General features: G+C 46.6%; 1 protein-coding gene across 1 annotated transcript in view; it reads right to left on the bottom strand.

Annotated features, from left to right (window-relative positions):
- The window catches only part of LOC115461843 (arf-GAP with GTPase, ANK repeat and PH domain-containing protein 3-like), a 726,817-nt gene that overhangs the window by 284,379 nt on the left and 422,469 nt on the right, over window positions 1-19,969 (bottom strand). Inside the window, exon 11 of the mRNA XM_030191903.1 lies at window positions 7,507-7,675. Coding sequence (XP_030047763.1) covers window positions 7,507-7,675 — 169 coding nt within the window. The remainder of the gene's footprint in view (window positions 1-7,506; window positions 7,676-19,969) is intronic.

Below are 19,969 nucleotides of genomic sequence, written 5' to 3' on the forward strand. Positions count from 1 at the left end.
AGAACCCACTGATCGGAGGTTATGAGAGGCCACCTTTGGTGAAAAGCTATCAACCTCCCCCCGACCGGCAGGTCGCCCGGCACTGACACTGGGATGTCGGCTATGCTCTGCTGGAGCCAGTCAAAAGCTCGCCCCTTGCTTTTGCTGGGGAGCCGCGGGGCCTTGCTGAGGTGCACGCTGCTGACGAGAGCGAGCGCGCTGGGGCTTAGCCTGGGCCGCAGGCTGTCGGGAAGGAGGATTGTACCTACGCTTACCAGAAGCATAGGGACCAGTCTTCCTTCCCCCGAAAAATCTTCTACCTGTAGAGGTAGATGCTGAAGGCTGCCGGCGGGAGAACTTGTCGAATGCGGTGTCCCGCTGGTGGAGAGACTCTACCACCTGCTCGACTTTTTCCCCAAAAATGTTGTCCGCACGGCAAGGCGAGTCCGCAATCCGCTGCTGGAGTCTATTCTCCAGGTCGGCGGCACGCAGCCATGAGAGCCTGCGCATCACCACACCTTGAGCAGCGGCCCTGGACGCAACATCAAAAGTGTCATAAACTCCTCTGGCCAGGAATTTTCTGCACGCCTTCAGCTGCCTGACCACCTCCTGAAAAGGCTTGGCTTGCTCAGGGGGAAGAGCATCAACCAAGCCCGCCAACTGCCGCACATTGTTCCGCATGTGTATGCTCGTGTAGAGCTGGTAAGACTGGATCTTGGCCACGAGCATAGAAGAATGGTAGGCCTTCCTCCCAAATGAGTCTAAGGTTCTAGGGTCTTTGCCCGGGGGCGCCGAAGCATGCTCCCTAGAACTCTTAGCCTTCTTTAGGGCCAAATCCACAACTCCAGAGTCATGAGGCAACTGAGTGCGCATCAGCTCTGGGTCCCCATGGATCCGGTACTGGGACTCGATCTTCTTGGGAATGTGGGGATTACTTAATGGCTTGGTCCAGTTCGCAAGCAATGTCTTTTTCAGGACATGGTGCAAGGGAACAGTGGACGCTTCCTTAGGTGGAGAAGGATAGTCCAGGAGCTCAAACATTTCAGCCCTGGCTCGTCCTCCACAACCACCGGGAAGGGGATGGCCGTAGACATCTCCCGGACAAAGGAAGCAAAAGACAGACTCTCGGGAGGAGAAAGCTGCCTTTCAGGAGAGGGAGTGGGATCAGAAGGAAGACCCTCAGACTCCTCGTCAGAGAAATATCTGGGATCTTCTTCTTCTTCCCACGAGGCCTCACCCTCGGTGTCAGACACAAGTTCACGGACCTGCGTCTGCAACCGCGCCCGGCTCGACTCCGTGGAGCCACGTCCACGATGGGGGCGTCGAGAGGTAGACTCCCTCGCCCCGCATCGGCGAAGCTCCCTCCGCCGACGTAGTCGGGGAGCCCTCCTGGGAGGTGGCCGCAGTCGGCACCGCACGCGGTACCGACGTCGGGGACCTCACCCCGGGCGATGGGCCAGCCGGCGCCATGCTCGACGGTACCGGAGGAGCAAGCACCGCCGGTACCGGAGGGGTAGGGCGTAACAGCTCTCCCAGAATCTCTGGGAGAACGGCCCGGAGGCTCTCGTTCAGAGCGGCTGCAGAGAAAGGCATGGAGGTCGATGCAGGCGTCGACGTCAGAACCTGTTCCGGGCGTGGAGGCTGTTCCGGGCTGTCCAGAGTGGAGCGCATCGACACCTCTTGAACAGAGGGTGAGCGGTCCTCTCGGTGCCGATGCCTGCTGGGTGCCGACTCCCTCGGCGACCCAGAGCTCTCGGTGCCGACGCGGGAAGGGGACCGGTGTCGATGCTTCTTCGACTTCTTCCGAAGCATGTCACCGGAGCTTCCCGGCACCGACGAGGAGGACGTAGAATCCATCCGTCGCTTCCTCGGGGCCGAGACCGAAGAGGGTCGATCTCGGGGGGGCTGTACCGCAGGAGCCCTCAGGGTAGGAGGAGACCCACCCGAGGGCTCACCGCCACCAGCAGGGGAAAGGACAGCCCTCACCTGCACGCCACTCGATGCACCACCGTCCGACGACATCAGGAGACGAGGTCCCGGTACCACCGACGTCGATGCAGCTATCCGATGTCTCGGTGCCGATGCAGAGGGCCGATGCCTCGATGCAATCGATGCACTGGCAGCCAAGGATGAAGGTCTGGACGCTGATGACGTCGATGCACACGATGACCCCGGTGCCGATGCCGACGAAGCGCCCGAGAACAAAACGTTCCACTGGGCCAATCTCGCTACTTGAGTCCGCCTTTGTAACAGGGAACACAGACTACAGTTCTGGGGACGGTGCTCGGCCCCCAGACACTGAAGACACGAAGAGTGCCTATCAGTGAGCGAGATTACCCGGGCGCACTGGGTGCACTTCTTGAAGCCGCTGGAAGGCTTCGATGTCATGGGCGGAAAAAATCACGCCGGCGAAGTCAAAATCCGAAATGACGAATTTGGAGCACCAAAACTTTAAGGGAGAAAAAATCTCGACCGAGGCCGAAAAGAGGCCTACCCCGACGACGAAAGAAAACTTACCGGGGCAAAACTGGAAATACGGGAAGGGGAAAATGAAACCCAAGGGGGTTTTCGGAGCACTTCCCGACAGATATAGAAACTTTTCCGAAGAAAAACACGTCAGTAAAACACGGACGCACGAGGTCGACTCTCCGGGGCTCGACACGACAAAAAACACAGCCGTACCGAGTGCGGACGAAAGAAGACTGGCCGGCTCGAGCCGGTTTCGGGCGGGAAGACGGCCGCGCATGCGCGGTGCGCGCGGGCGCGCAAGGACTAGCAAAGGACTTTGCTAGGAAGATTCCGATTGGAGGGGCTGCCGAGGACGTCACCCATCAGTGAGAACAAGCAGCCTGCTTGTCCTCGGAGAAATTAAAATACACCACAAACAGGCAGAATTCTAGAATGTGCACATAAAAATGATAGTATTATAAACATTTACGTGTTTAACATTCTCAGAGGTGCAGCAACAGCAGGAATCTACACAGAAGTATAATGATGTTGTGGGGGTTTTTTTGTTTGACGTTTGTTTTTCACTTCCTATCTGCTGAGATTGCTGGGTATTATTTTGTAAAGCCCTTAGTGGTACAGTATATAAACATAATGGTACTCTCACTTTTGTTCATTTCTTTTTGAATAGTCCCTAATGTTCACTTTGCTCTTTTGGCCACTTTGGCACACTGGACTGAAAATGTTAACTTATTAATAAACTAGTAAAAAAGCCCCGTTTCTGATGCAAATGAAACGGGGGCTAGCAAGGTTTTCTTCTGTGTGCATGTGGGAGTGTTTGTGCCCCTGCCCTCTCTCCCTTCCCCTGTGCTGTCTTGTCCTCTCTGTCCCCTCCCCCCTCGGAGTCCAGTCATTCAGTGTTAAGTTTCCTGCTGTGCTGTGTTTGTGTTACAGAGATAGTGAGGGCTTCTGCCCTCTCTCTCCCCTCCCCCCTCTGAGTCCTTCACTGTTACAGAGAGAGCGATTTGATTTCGTGCTTTGCTGTGTTTTCCTTCACTGTTTGTGTTACAGAGAGAGCGAGGGCGGGGCAGACACTCATGGGGAAACCGGATATCTCTCCCCCTTCACACTTCCGGCTGGAGGCTTCATTTAGAACGTTGGTGGTGCCTTTTATATATAGAGATTGGATTCTTTCAAAATCTACTAAGGCTGAGGGCCTCAAGATGTCACCAAACTCCTAAAAATGGGAGCATAAAAAGTGGTTGAGAACGGGGCAGATTTAAGAGTGGGGAAAAGGTTTGGAACTTAACACCGATTCTCATTAACAGACTCATAAATTGTGGCAAATGAATTGGTAAGTGTCAAGGCTTAACTCTGCAGTGACATTTTGGGAACACAGTTTTTTCTTTTTGAAAATTGGGCCCAAAGATCTTCATGGGTGGTGACTCCGTACTCTGAACCCTGCATTCTTTACCTGTACTTGGGATTATTTTCCCCTACGTAGATCACTTTGTACTTGTTCACATGACTAGATAAAAGCTCATTCTGCAAATTCTAGCAAACCTATGCCTTTTTCATAGATTTCCATAATTGTGTCATTCATGAATACGTTAAATAGCACAGATTCCAGTATTGCACTCTTTCCCATGTGGATAACAGACCATTGAATCCTACCTCCAGTTTCCATTTCATAACAGGGCACTGGCAATACACATCCATCATTCATACCCCTCTATTTTTGCCCCGTCTCATGCTCTTTATGAAATTACGTCCAATCATCTTGCCCACATTCATGATCACTAACTGTCTCATTCCCTTAATTGTTTTGCCCCAAGGACTACTTCAGTCATTAGTCTCTTGTTCCCCATAACACATCTGAAGAGGCCAAGGTGTCTGTCAGCTTGCTAATCTCCCACCTTTTGTCCATTCCAGCCACCCCGATCCCTTTGCATAGTGCACATCCATCATCCCTATAATAAATTTCCCTCAGTACTTCCTCACAAATTTGGACAACTGAGTTTTCTTTTATGCTTGAACCACTTTCCTCTTCCGATCCTTGAAACTTGTTCTAATTTCCTCATTTCACATTCTACCAATCCCACAGAACTGTAGCTTAACCTAGTCCTTGCTATTCTTCCTTTACCTGATAACTTTAAAACTCAACTACCCACCACTACTACTTCTCATTTCTATAGCACTACTAGATGTCCACAGCTCTGTCCACATTATATGCAGGTACTTTCTCTGTCCCTAGAGGGCTCACAATCTCAGTGGAGGGTTAAGTGAGTTGCCCAAAGTCACAAGGAGCTGCAGTGGGAATCGAACCCAGGTCACCAGGATCAAAGCCCGCTGCAGGCACGAGCAACATCTTCAGGAATCTTCCGGCTCTTTTTAGTTTCTTCTCTCTTCCACTAACTTGTCAGACTCTGCTGATAAGGCAGTTCAGTTTCTCTTCTATTCTGGTAAGGTATACCAAGCCCCAGCCTTGACTCGCCTTCAGAGTCCGTATCTTATGGCCTGCACCAACTCTTGTGGGTACCTCTGGTTAAAACACTGGTACCATGCTCATTTTATACCTGTCAGTCCATGTAAGGGGGGTGGGAGAGTTTCTTCCTGCTCTTTTCTGAGTTTCCAGCAGATCAGCAGGGATCTGGAACCATAATCCTTCTTCTGCTACTACTCAGGAACATTTCCCTTATCTTGTATCCCCTTTCCAGTCACTAATCCACTCACTGCCATCCAAGTTCACCAGGGTTCTGGTACTATGTCTTGCTATTATATGATGACTGGGATGTCGTCGTCGTCGTCGTCCCCCCCCCCCCCCCCCCCCCCCACCACAAGAACATTGTGAAACTGATTCTTCATAGGACAGTGTGCAACTCTTCAACTGAGCCAGGAAACCAGTCCTCAATTCCTATATTTGAAAATCATGCCTATCTCCTTCCAGTTTGCTATTGTAATTTCCAAGAAAACCTATGCAAGACACCTTTGATTCCACCACACTGAACCTTCCTCCTCAGTCAGTCTCAGTGGCGTTCCTGGCCTGGATGGCAACTGGGGCGGAGCACCGATGCCCCCCCCCCCCCCAGGCTAAATGACACCTTCCCCCCCTCCGGTGAAATGACACCCCCCCCACCAGGTGCACACCGCTGGGGGGGGGGGGGGGGTGCCGCGGCGCGCACCTGCTCCAAGTTCGCTAAACTTCGCTTCACTGCAGCTCCCTCTGCCCCGGAACAGGAACCTGTTCCGGGGCAGAGGGAGCTGCAGCGAACTCGGAGCAGGCGCGCCGCAGCACCCCACCAGCGGCGTGCACCCGGGGCGGACCGCCCCCCCCCCCCCCCCCCTTGGTACGCCACTGGTCAGTCTTCTCTTCTTTTTCCTTGCTGCTCCCTTCATTTTCTGGTCACAAGTCCCTCTCTACTCCTTGCCCCCAAATTCATTCTTCTCCCTTAGCAGCTTCTTTTTTCTGAATCATGGAGGACAGTCTACTTCTGCCCATCTCCTGACTGTGTGTTCCTCTAACACCATTTCTCTCTAGCTTTTAGAATTCTCTCTGCCTTTCAATCTTTCACATCTTCCCTATCCCCTATAACTCCAACCACTCTTACTGTCCTCAAATGTTCTCCACTCACAACACTCCTCAAACATTCTTTCCCAGATCCTACAGGCTTCCAAAATCTTATCTACATTGCCTGCAGATAAAGACCTGAATGGTCCACCCAGTCTGCCCAACAAGATAAACTCATAGCATAAGGTCTAATGTAAATCTATACTTGATCTTGATCTGTCCTTGCCATTTTCAGGGCACAGATCATAGAAGTCTGCCTGGAACTGGCTTTGCTTCCCAGTTACCGCTAAGCTTGTTTGTTTCAACACCTTCTCTTTAGGATTCCTTTGTGTTTATCCCACGCATTTTTGATTTCCATTACTGCTTTCCTTTCCACCACTTTTCCAGACATCTACTACCCTTCCTGATGTTCTTCCTGGGTCGGCCCACTCCTGTGATCTAAATTCACGTCCTCTAGTTCTGTTTGTATATTAATACCTTTTAAATAAGTATCTTCACTCTGCAGTTGATCATTATCGCTCCCTTTCTACTCCTACCTATATTTCTCCTCATGACTTCAGTTCACTGGGCAAACTGGTCTTATTTCTGCCCTTCACTTCAATCACCAGCTCCATGCTTTCTGCTTTTCACTACGATATATGCCTTAACAGCCTACAGAGACCCAATTTATTGTGACTGCTATTCCACTTTGTCAGAAACATGACGGATGCATTACGCCAGCTCTTTCACCATACGTAATATCCTGGACTCCTTCTCGACATTAGCCCTAGCTCTCTATATAAAAGGCAACCCCAATGTTCTGAAGCCTCCACGGAAGTTGAGGCGCCCGAGATATCCGGTGTGCCCTGGAGTGTCTGCACCTCCCTCGCGTCAAAACGTCATGACGTCGAGGGCGGAGCTATGACACTCGAGGGCCGAAACGGAAACGCCACAGCGAACAACTAACAAGGCAAGTAGCTCGGAGGGACGGAGGGAGGGGGCCCCTTGCTAGCGCCCGTTTCATTGCGCTCAGAAATGGGCATTTTTTCCTAGTTTTCTATAATACAAACATTACTTGCAACCTGTCAACATTTAGAGAAACTGCTAAGAGTTGCAATTATTTGCCCTTCGCTCTTCCGTCTTTCAAGGATATACGAAATAAAACTGTTTTTCTTTTTTTAAATCTTTCTTTTTGCTGCAGTACAATATTAGAATAAACTTCCTTTTGAACTTCGACTACTAGGTAACTATTTCTTTTCTGTAAAGCCCTAAAAGCTTATTTGTTTACTAGACTTTGGGGGTCTTGAATCTAATTTTAGAGAGATGGCGAGCAATAAATCCCTGTTAACATAACATAACCTCCTATTTGTATCGACTAGACTAAGCTCCACAGAGAGGGGTTGTCTTAGTGTATCAAAACAGCACTGCACACACTTTGTAACACTAAGGAAAGAAGTAGCAGTGACTAAGCTGGAGTAAGAGAGCTGTTATCTGCGTTTAGAGAATATAGAACACTAGGGAACAATGTCTGTTACCTGGGCTGGCTGAGAGTTGAGTGGGGCTTTTGTCCTTAGCAAGTCCATTAGTCTTCGGGCTAGCACTAGGGGCCCCACCTGCGATCGCCCTTGGCGGTCTCTTTCCTGGCACTTTCACTGTTGTCCTCAACAAGTCTATTTCTTTGCCATGAACATTCTGCATGTAATCCTAAGAGATGGAGAAAGAAATACAAAAATAAAGACTCTTCATACGAGTCCGTACACAGTGAGGATTATTTTCACAAGCCCACGTATAGACAGGGGCCAGTTTTCAAAGGGAAACGCTGTATGCTGTTTACCTTTGAAACTTAAGTCTGAGCACGTCATTTTGCACATCTCATGCTGAAATTCTGTTTTACCCCCCACTCTTCCCCCGGTCTAAGCACATCCACTGGAATGTCCCTCTTTATAACCTAGCAAAAAAAGTATACGAACAATAGAGGCCAATTGTTTAGCTATTTGAAAAATGTTTTATGCTGTTTCCCTGCGGGAATCTCAATCAAAATGGTTCAGAACATATAAAAACAAGAAACCATAAAAAGAAAAACAGCAGTCTCATTCAGATGATGACAGAAATATCGATCCCTCAATACCTTTCCAAGACTTTGCCTCTTATACTTCAAACACAAAACCCCTCCCCTTACATTTTGCATCATATCCTTCCCACTACTAGGGAATAAGAAAGTCCTTCAAATGCTTACGGAACATGAGAAGATTCCTCAATAACCATAGTTAGCTACATAACACATGCCACCCCTTCGCAGTAACCTTCGAGACACCCTACCCCTCCATCTAGATTGAGTGGAGAAGTGGCCTAGTGGTTAGGGTGGTGGACTTTGGTCCTGGGGAACTGAGTTTGATTCCCGGCACAGGCAGCTCCTTGAGACTCTGGGCAAGTCACTTAACCCTCCATTGCCTACCGCATTGAGCCTGCCATGAGTGGGAAAGCACGGGGTACAAATGTAACAAAAAAAATAAAAATAAAACAGAATCTGCACAGGGAATGCGTAACTACAGGCAGTGACAAGAAGTCTGCATACAGTGAGGGTAATTTCATAAGGAGTTGCCTAGTTAAAGGACAAATTAAGATGCCCTTGAGAGACCTATTTCATGAAGGCAACTAGGTGCAGAATGAGTAGAAGTTAATCCATTTTTCACTCTTTCAAAAAGTACAAAGACCAGAGGAGACTCAACGAAATTACATGGAAATACTTTTAAAACAAATAGGAGGAAATATTTTTTCACGCAAAGAATAGTTAAACTCTGGAACTCATTACCGGAGGGTGTAGTAACAGTGGTTAGAGTATTTGGGTTTTAAAAAAGGTCTGGACAAGTTCCTGAAGGAAAAGTCCATAGTCTGCTATTGAGATACACATGGAGGAAGCCCCCGGGATTGGTAGAATGGAATGTTGATACTGAGTTTCTGCCAGGTACTTGTGACCTGGATTGGTCACTGTTGGAAGCAGGATACTGGGCTGGATGAACCACTGGTCTGACCCAGTATGGCTAATCTTATGTTCATGTTACTTGTCTTTCTAAAATACCAGCATCAATGGCACATGTGTAAATGAGGAATACTGGTGTGGACAAGTAGGGGCATAAATCATCATATTTTGTAATCTGAAAGTCCACTGGCAACATCCATGCAATTATATCAAAGTGTGTACTTTTGCGCCAGTCAGTATTTTATAAGAGGTCACTTATGCATACATGTGGCCACATTTACAAGGAAAGCGAAGTTACTCACCTGAAGCAGTGTTCTCCAAGGAAACAGATTACCACAGATGGACAATGTCATCAATGTCATCAATACAGGTCTGATCACACATGTGCATGCGTCTTCCTGCCAGCCCGACTCAAGTGGGACCCGCAGTCGGATAAAAAAACATAGAAAGTTCAACTCCCAAGGGAGGTGGGAGGGATGTGGTAATCTTTGTCCTGTTGTCCTCGGAGAACACTTGGTAGATGTGAGTAACTTTGCTTTCTCTGAGAACAAACAGGAAAGAGAATACCACAGACAGGAATCCCTAGCTACCAGGTTCCACAAAAACTACAAACGGTCAATAGGTCCAACCAAAATCTAACAACACTACACAACATAAAATGTCCTGTTGAGAAGGTGCAGCCTGGAACAGGAGAAAATGGGCCTCGGAGGTGGAGCTGAATTCTAGACGCCAAACAAACCCTGAAGGGCGTCTGACCAAACTAGCCATTGTGACGGGAATTTTACTTAAGGCAGTAATGAGATGTGAATGCATGAATGAAGACCATGTTGCAGCTCTGAAAATGTCCTCAATAGATGCTGATCTCAAGTAGCCAATGTAACCAAAATAGACAATGCTTTAACACCATATCATGAGCCATGACATAACCCTCCAGAGTCAGCTTAGAACAGCCAGTTCAACCAATTCATAAGTGAGGGAAGGTGCAGATTACTAGCCAAATGGATAAAGTGTGTTTACCGATGGCTGCCCTCATCCTGTTTGGGTCAAAAGAAATAAAAAGTTGAATGGACTGTTTATGGGCTTTAGTTTGCTCCAGATAGAAGGCTAAGGCTCACTTGCAGTCCAAGGTGTGTAGTGCGCTTTTGCCAGGATAGGTGTGAGGATTTGGGAAAAATGTAGAAAGAACAATTAACTGGTTAAGATGGAACTTTGACACTAACTTAAAAAGGAACTTAGGATGTGTGCAGAGTGGTGATAGGGAAGAAGCTGGAAACTACAGGCCGGTAAGCCTCACTTCGATTATTGGAAAAGTAATGGAAGCAATGCTGAAGGAAAGGATAGTGAATTTCCTGAAAACCAATAAGTTGCAAGATCCGAGACAACATGGTTTTACCAAAGGGAAATCGTGCCAAACGAATCTCATTGAATTCTTTGATTGGGTGACAGGAGAATTGAATCAGGGACGAGCTATAGACGTAATCTACTTAGATTTCAGCAAAGCTTTTGACACGGTTCCCCACAAGAGGCTCTTAAATAAACTGGAGGGGCTGAAGATAGGACCCGAAGTGGTGAACTGGATTAGGAACTGGTTGACGGACAGAAGCCAGAGGGTGGTGGTGAATGGAATTCGCTCGGAGGAGGGGAAGGTGAGTAGTGGAGTGCCTCAAGGATCGGCTGGGACCGATTCTGTTCAATATATTTGTGAGTGACATTGCCGAAGGGTTAGAAGGTAAAGTTTGCCTATTTGCGGATGACACTAAGATCTGTAACAGATTGGACACCCGGGAGGGAGTAGAAAACATGAAAAAGGATCTGAGGAAGCTAGAAGAATGGTCTAAGGTTTGGCAATTAAAATTCAATGCGAAGAAATGCAAAGTGATGCACTTAGGGAGTAGAAATCCTCGGGAGACGCATGTGTTAGGCGGGGAGAATCTGATAGGTACGGACGGGGAGAGGGATCTTGGGGTGATAGTATCTGAGGATCTGAAGGCGACGAAGCAGTGTGACAAGACGGTGGCCGTAGCTAGAAGGTTGTTAGGCTGTATAGAGAGAGAAATGACCAGCAGAAGAAAGGGGGTGTTGATGCCCCTGTATAAGTCATTGGTGAGGCCCCACCTAGAGTATTGTGTTCAGTTTTGGAGGCCGTACCTTGCGAAGGATGTAAAAAGAATTGAAGCGGTGCAAAGAAAAGCTACCAGAATGGTAAGGGATTTGCGTTACAAGACATATGAGGAGAGACTTGATGACCTGAACATGTATACTCTGGAAGAAAGGAGAAACAGGGGTGATATGATACAGACGTTCAAATATTTGAAAAGTATTAATCCGCAAACGAACCTTTTCCGGAGATGTGAAGGAGGTAGAACGAGAGGACATGAAATGAGATTGAAGGGGGGCAGACTCAAGAAAAATGTCAGGAAGTATTTTTTCACAGAGAGAGTAGTGGATGCTTGGAATGCCCTCCCGCGGGAGCTGGTGGAAATGAAAACGGTAGCAGAATTCAAACACGCGTGGGACAAACATAAAGGAATCCTGTTCAGAAGGAATGGATCCTAAGGAGCTTAGCCGAGATTGGGTGGCAGAGCCGGTGGCGGGGATAGTGCTGGGCAGACTTATACGGTCTGTGCCAGAGCCGGTGGTGGGAGGAGGGGCTGGTGGTTGGGAGGCGGGGATAGTGCTGGGCAGACGTACACAGTCTGTGCCCTGAAAATGACAGGTACAAATCAAGGTAAGGTATACACAAAAAGTAGCACATATGAATTTATCTTGTTGGGCAGACTGGATGGACCATGCAGGTCTTTTTCTGTCGTCATCTACTATGTTACTCTGTTGTGACATAATCTTGTATAAGACAGATTTACTCAGTGATCCTGTGAGTTGAACTGACCACCACCAAAACAAGATCTTCCAGGTCAGGTAGTTCAAATGGGGAAAAGTTTTCATTGGTTGGGTGAGGAAGACGCTGCGGTCCCAAGACACAGTTGGAGATTTGATAGGGGGCTTTGTCAAAAGCAAATCTCACATAAAACTAACAACCAGTGGCTCTACAGAAATGGGTTTATCCTCTACACCAGGACTGGGTTGAAAATCTCTGCTCTGCACAGTGATGACAGCTACTAATTGCATTGAGTTGAACCCTTACAGAGTCAGTTTCAAACGAGACTCAAGAGATGTAGAAGGTACTCAAGCAGTTTCTGTGTAGCACAGGAGAATGGATCTAGGCCCCTGCCCTCACACCAGACTGCAAACCTCTTCAACTTAAAAGTAGAACACCTCTTAGCGGAATCATTCCTGGAAGCCAGCAGGACCTTAGAAACAGCTTCAGGCAGTTGAAGAGATGCAAAGTTACACTCTCAACATCCAAGGGATGCAGAGGAGATCCCTCACTCAGGGTGATAAGGGTCGGAAAACACTCCATTCTCTAAGGCTCTTCAATGGATAACTCCAGAAGAAGTGGGGAACCATACCAGCCTTGGCCAGTAAGGCACAACAAGGATAATGGTGCCCCAGTCCTGCTTGAGTTTCAGCACAGTCTTTACTACGACAGGAATGGGAGGATAGCCATAAAGTAGACATCTCTCCAAATACAGAAAAAAAAGTGTCTGGTGCTAGGCTACTGTGTGACCTGAGCCTGGAGTACTGACAGACTTTATTGTTGAGATGAATGGCAAAAAGATCCAATGAGGAGATGCCCCACTCTCGGAAAATCTTCTGTGCAATGCCCATATTGAGAGACCACTCATGCACTTATATCACTCTTTTTAGTCTGTCCACCAGAACGTTGTCTTTTCATACCAGGTACGTGGCTCTGAGTACCATGCCATGGCCCACTGCCATATCTCCACTTACTTCCTAACACAAGGGATAGAAGCAACCACAATTTGGTGTATTAGCTGATCTCTGAAAGCCCTTAGAGCATTCCAAATTGCCTGTAGCTCTAGGAGATTGATGCGAAGTTCAGTCTCCTAAGCAGACCAGTTTCCCTGGATGTGCAGCCCATCTACATGAGCACCCCAGCCCAGGCTGGATGCATCTGTGGTCAGAATTTTTGATGGAGAAGGAATTTGGAATGAAAGTCCCAGAGTGAAATTGCTCTGAATCATCCTCTAGAAAAGTAATTTTGCCAACTCAGAGGTGAGGGAAATGACATCCAACAGATTTCCCATGGCTTGACAGCACTGGGCATCTTGCAACTGGAAGCACAACATGTACTGTGGAGGCCATGTGGCCCAGGAATCTCATTCATCTGCTGAGCTGTGACCAGCTGGCTCAGCTAAACCTGGCAAATGATGCAAATAAAGGCATCTGACTTACCTGAGGAAGGTAGAAACGAGCCTCAACAGTGAATTCGTACTACTACTATTTATCATTTCTATAGCGCTACTAGACATACGCAGCGCTGTATTCCAATTGTTGAACTGGGAGGAGGTGGGCCTTTAGGTAGTTGAAAACGAACCCTAGTAACTCCAACACCTGAATAGTTCTCCGCATTGATTTCTGAGCAAGTTCCTTTGATGTACTCTTTAATAGCCAGTCATTCAGGTACAGAAACACATGCACTTCCAGTCTGTGTAGCAATGCTCTGCAACTACTGCAAGACATTTTGTAAATACCCTGGGAGCTGGCACAAGACCAAATGGTAGGACATGATACTGGTAGTGGTGTTTCCCTACTCAAAATCTGACATATCTCCTGTGACTTGGACATATCTAGATGTCGGTATAAGCATCCTTCAAGTACAAAGAGCAAAGCCAGTCGCTTTCCTGAATCATGGAAATGAGTTCCCAGGGAAACCATCCTGAACTTGTCTTTGACCAGATATTTGTTCAGTGCCTTTAGGTCTAGGGTGGAATTCCTTCATCCTTTTGAGCATAAGGAAGTACTTGGATAAAATCCCTTCCCCTTGGGGAAATGGGCTCAACTGCATGGACCTTTAGAAGGAAAGGAGTTCCTCTGCAAGTATTACCTGATGCTGAGCGCCAAGTTTTGATGCTTTCGGTGGGCAATTCTGAGGAGGTTGGTGCCAACTGAGGAAGTAACCCTCCCATACTATTTGAAAAATCCAACAATCTGAGGTTACAAGGAGCCATACCTTGATTGGAAAAAATTCAGCCTTCCTCCAACTGGTAGGCTGAACAGGACAGGCACTTCTATTGCAGCTAATCTCTGCTGAAGCCAGTCAAAATCTCGACCCCTGATTAGATGGGGAAGCTAGCTGGGACTTCTGGGTTTGCTGCTGCTGAGGGTGGAAGTGTGGAGTCTGGGCCTGCTGGGAAGGAAGTGAGTTTATACCTTTGAAAGTAGTAAGAATCCTTCCAACTACCACCAGAAATCCACCAAGATGCAGAGGTTGCAAAAGAAGCAGGCCAAGACAGGGACTTGATAGTGTCCGTTCTCTTCTTGATGAAGTCAGCAAACTCCTCCAACTTGTCCCCCAAAACATTGTGTCCTTGGCAAGGGACATCCATCAACTTCTCTTGAATCTCTGATTCTAGGTCTGAGAAATGCCAATACCTAATGCAGAGAGTCTGGGCGCCACACCAAAAGTATCATAGGTGTGCTTTTGATACCCTGCTTGGCTACTAACAGGCGGAGCTCTGCAGCCTTCTCCAGAAGCAGAGTGTCTAAAAACTCCGTCACACTGAGCAAAATCAAACTCCTCAACGATGAAAGATACCTGTGTGCCTGAGGCCTACCAAGTTCAGAAATGAGCCAACAAAAAAGAAAGGAAAATTAAAAATCACCAGGAAACTTGACTATGGTGTCTACTGGGAAAAACAACACTATATGACAGTGGCAAAAAAAACCCACCTCAGAATTATCATCATGTGGAAGCTGAAGGGGAAGGGGGCATCAAAAAAGTGCAATTGCTAATCTCTGCAGAAATATGGCTAGGTCATAGTAAACATAGTAAATGACGGCTTTTAAAGACCTGTACGGTCCATCCGGTCTGCCCAACAAGATAAACTCATTTTACATGGTATGTGATACTTTATACGTATACCTGAGTTTGATTTGTCCTTGCCTTTCTCAGGGCACAGACCGTAGAAGTCTGCCCAGTACTGTTCTTGTACTAAGTTGAGAAGCTAACATGGAAGCCCCTTAAAATTTACACTCCAGCCCATCCCTAGCTACTCAGTCACGATCAGGGCGTAGACCGTAGAAGTCTGCCCAGCTCCCGTTTTGTTTCCAATTACCAGCGTCGCCACCCAATCTCCAAGATTCCACGGAACCATTCCTTCTAAATAGGATTCCTTTGTGTTTATCCCAAGCATGTCTGAATTCCATTACCGTTTTCATCTCCACCACCTCCCGCGGGAGGCCATTCCACATATCCACCACCCTCTCCGTGAAAAAATACTTCTGACAGTAGTCCTGAGTCTGACCCCCTTCAACCTCAATTCATGTCTGCTAGTTCTACCGCCTTCCCGTCTCCGGAAAAGGTTTGTTCGCAAAGCTTTGAAGACACATCTCTTCAACAAAGCCTACAAGAAACATCCTTAATGAAACAAATCATTCCTTAAACCACCCAAGTACATCAAAAAACACCTCTCACATAACCTTACCTAACACCTTCCATCTAAACCCTCTTTACCTTCAGCTTACTATCAACTGTATTTAAAATCATGTAACGATTTTATCATTACAACAATCTGTAAGCCACATTGAGCCTGCAAAAAGGTGGGATAATGTGGGGTACAAATGCAATAAATGAATAATAATAATAATAATAATTAATACTTTTCAAATATTTGAACTTCTGTATCATATAACCCGTTTCTCCTTTCCTCCAAGGTATACATGTTCAGGTCAGCAAGTCTCTCCTCGTACGGTTTGCAACGCAAATTCCATACCATTTTCGTAGCTTTTCTTTGCACCGCTTCCAGTCTTTTTACATCTTTAGCCAGATTCGGCCTCCAAAACTGAACACAATACTCCAAGTGGGGCCTCACCAATGACTTGTAGAGGGGCATCAACACCTCCTTTCTTCTGCTGTTGTGCCACTCTCTATGCAGCCTAGCATCCTTCTGGCCACGGCCGTCGCCTTGTTTCTTCACCTTCAGATCCTCGGACACCAACATCCCAAGGTCTCTCTCCTGAGTTGAGCTTACTAATCTCTCCCCTCCTATCCGGTATCTCTCTTTTGGGTTTCTGCACCCCAAGTGCATCACTCTACACTTCTTGGTATTAAATTTTAACTAATATGTCAATTAGGGATCCCTTGTATACAAGCTGGCTCTGGTAGTGCAATAAGTTATAACAATTACAACAGTCTTTGCTCCACTGTAATTAATTTATGTATATTATTTATTTATGTTTTTAATATGTTGTGCTCAGTATTTGTTGTTGTGCCAAATAACCATATGATATGGTGTCCGCCAGCAGCGCTGAACCATCACAGCACTGTTCCTACCTGCCTACCTTCCATATTCAAAAACCTTTCCTGCTGTTAACTTCAGTCTTAATAGTGTGAGAATAAATTTACTTATTATTATTATTTATTGCATTTGTACCCCACATTATCCCACCTATTTGCAGGCTCAATGTGGCTTACAGCGTGTTGCTATGACATAGTCATGGCAGGATCTTGGATACAATCGGTGATAAGCAGAGATTAAAAGAGGAATTAGAGAAGAAGGTGGTAGATAGTGTAGTGTTGGAGGTGTATTTTGGTATTAGGGAGGGTTGGTGTGGTGATTTTGTGTCATTAAGGGTTCTCTTTGTAGGCTTTGTTGAAGAGATGTGTCTTCAAGGATATGCGAAAGTTACTTAGATCATCAATGGTTTTCAGGGCTGTGGGTAGTGCGTTCCATATCTGTGTACTCCTATACGAAAAGGACCTGGCGTATGCCTGCTTGTATTTAAGTCCTTTACAGCTGGGGAAGTGCAAGTTGAGGAATTTACGGGCTTATCTTAGCATGCGTATAGACTTTCAATGATGGGTCATATTGCGTTGCTGCTGATCAACCTTCACCCTAGCGCTGATGTGAACTGTGATTAAAACTTTGAGTTTTGTGCGTCCATACTCCGCCTTCGCCCTTATATCAAACCATACGGTGTGATGATCACTATTACATAGGTGGGCACCCACCCGGATATCGGAAACACTACCTCCATTACTAAGCACTAGACCCAGCATCAACCCTTCCCTCGTGGGTTCCGTCATCATTTGTCTGAGCAAGGCACTTTGACAGGCATCCACAATCTCCCTACTTCTTTCCAATTCTGCAGACGGGACGTTCCAATCCACGTCAGACAAATTGAAATCTCCCAACAGTAGCACCTCCCCTTTCATACCAATCTTTTGAATAGCTTCTATCAGATCCTTGTCTAACTTCTCCGTTTGCGCAGGAGGTCTGTAGATAACCCCCATGTGGATACAGGTTCCATCTTCTCTTTCCAGAACAATCCATAAAGCTTCTTCCTTTCCCCAGGTTCTCTGCATTTCAGCCGCTCTGATATTCTCTCTCACATACAGAGCCACTCCTCCACCTCTTCGGCCCTCTCTATCCTTCCTAAAAAGATTATAGCCCAGTATGGTCACATCCCATTCACATCAGGGCTTGCAAGTCTTGAACCATTTTACTTAGACTACGAGCATTTGTGCACATAGCTTTCCATGTGCTTAGTGAGTTTGGGTGGTTTTTTTAATATTTACATGACCTTTCCCTCTGCCATCATGTTTATTCTGGGGGTGACTTTCCGAAATCCCGTTTCCTTTTGTCACCCCCACCGTCTAGTTTAAATGTCTAGAAACATACTGTATGAATTTCTCCCCAAGGATCCTTTTTCCCATCACAGAAAGATGTAGCCCATCATTACAGTACAGCCTGTTATTTTTCCACGTATTACCCCATTCTCATATGTATCTAAAACCTTCTTCTTTACACCAAGACTCAAGCCACTTATTGAATTCCTTTGTTTTGCGTAGTCTTTCCTCTCCCCTCCCCAACGTAGGAATTACTTCAGAAAAAGCCACAGTCCGAACCAAAGATTTCAGTCCTTCCCAAACTTCTGGAACGCTCTCTGTGCTGTAAACTTGCTATTGTTGGCCAGGTCATTTGTCCCCAGGTGAATTACAACATCAGCGTTAGAAGCCTCGCTCTCTTCTCGGATCACTTTCAGTATTTGGCCTGTACATCTTGTACCTGTAGGTCCCACATTACAGCAGCAGGCACAAAGGCGCGTGCATGTGTGGTAGAACACTCTCAGATTTTATTGAAGCTGAAGAGCTGTTCCCACGCAGGGCACCATTGGATGACGTCACCTACATGTGAGGATATCAGTATCGTGCTTATCTTCGGAGAAATAATTAAAATGCTGCCAATGTGGGCATACACTTCACCGCTCAAAGTACACACCTCCTTATAAAATGACCCTCTGTGTGTGTATTGTAAACCTAGGCATGAAAGGAGAAATGGAGAGAGAGAGTCTACAGGAGAAATGTATACAATATAAGAGGAAAGCCCCAAAGCCATACCTCTGAAAGTCTGCTACTAAGGCACTCTCTGGTATAGGCAAAAGCTGAAAGCAGAGACTAAGCCTCCCTCTGCAGTCTGAAAGTGGTCAGCAGCCTCCTTCCTTTATTGCATCCCATAAAACGCTAATTTTTCCTGCAGCCTCCTCACTAATTACCCAGCCAGCTCTCTCATTTCACTTTATGACTGGAATTAACAGTGAGTTCAGAGCGTGTAAAGCTATTAAGATGTGTGATTAAGCCACATTCAATTAGTTTCTACAAACAATTTAATTGATGTTGCAGATAGAATTAACAGAAGGTGATTGTGTGAGTGCCTTGGATGGCTAGAAAACAGGCTTCTCTACATACAGAGATTCAGGCTTGTGCAAAGATCTAGCAGCAAATGCACAAACCTGGAGTGAAGCATCTAGACCCAGGACCCACAGATACCACAGCAACCATATTTCCTGCCCAGTTTTACTTAAGCGTAAGGCCATCAGTTTTCAGACCAATCTTACCCTCTTTCTCATTTAGAGATCTTTAATGCAACAAACAATGGAGTGATATGCTCAGATTAATTATACTTTGTTAGATTTGATATATTACCTTCCATATAAACATCAAGGCAGGTTACAGTAAATACAATAAACACAAAGAAAAAAGAAAAGTGGAACGCCAAATAATTCAATAGGAAAGGGACAAAGACAAGAAAAGGGAGGGGAAACTGATGCAGTCAGGACTTCAATGTGATGAAAAAGACTATCTACAGCCTGGGTAGGCAAAATTGAAAAAGTGCATTTTTACTGCCGACCTAAACTTTGGAAAAGTAAGCTCTATATGCAAATTTCCAGGCAGTGACTTGGGTGCCAAAAAGAACTACTACTACTACTTAACATTTCTAGAGCGCTACTAGGGTTACGCAGCGCTGTACAGTTTGACAAAGAAGGACGGTCCCTGCTCGAAGGAGCTTACAATCTAAAGGACGAAATGTCAAGTTGGGGCAGTCAAGATTTCCTGAATAGAGGTAAAGTGGTTAAAGTGGTTTGTTTAGTGGATACAAATTGGGCAGCTTTAACAGGAGGAATAATGACCAGCACGAAGGGCACACAATGTTCTTGCAGGTGTTATGAGGAAAGGTAACAAGGTATATCACTGTATAATGTTTTGTGAGAGTGAATGATACATACCTGTAGCAGGTGTTCTCCGAGGACAGCAGGCTGATTGTTCTCACGACTGGGTGACGTCCGCGGCAGCCCCCACCAACCGGAAGAAGCTTCGCGGGCAGTCCGCACGCCCTTCCAGCCCGTGCGCGACCGTTCCCGCCAGTTGAATGAAAAGCAAAAGATGAAAACGCAACTCCAAAGGGGAGGAGGGAGGGTAGGTGAGAACAATCAGCCTGCTGTCCTCGGAGAACACCAGCTACAGGTATGTATCATTCACTTTCTCCGAGGACAAGCAGGCTGCTTGTTCTCACGACTGGGGAATCCCTAGCTTTCAGGCTCACTCAAAACAAGAACCCAGGTCAATTGAACCTCGCAACGGCGAGGATACAACAGAA

This window comes from Microcaecilia unicolor, chromosome 1 (assembly GCF_901765095.1).
Source record: "Microcaecilia unicolor chromosome 1, aMicUni1.1, whole genome shotgun sequence".
NCBI classification, from domain to species: Eukaryota; Metazoa; Chordata; class Amphibia; order Gymnophiona; family Siphonopidae; genus Microcaecilia; species Microcaecilia unicolor.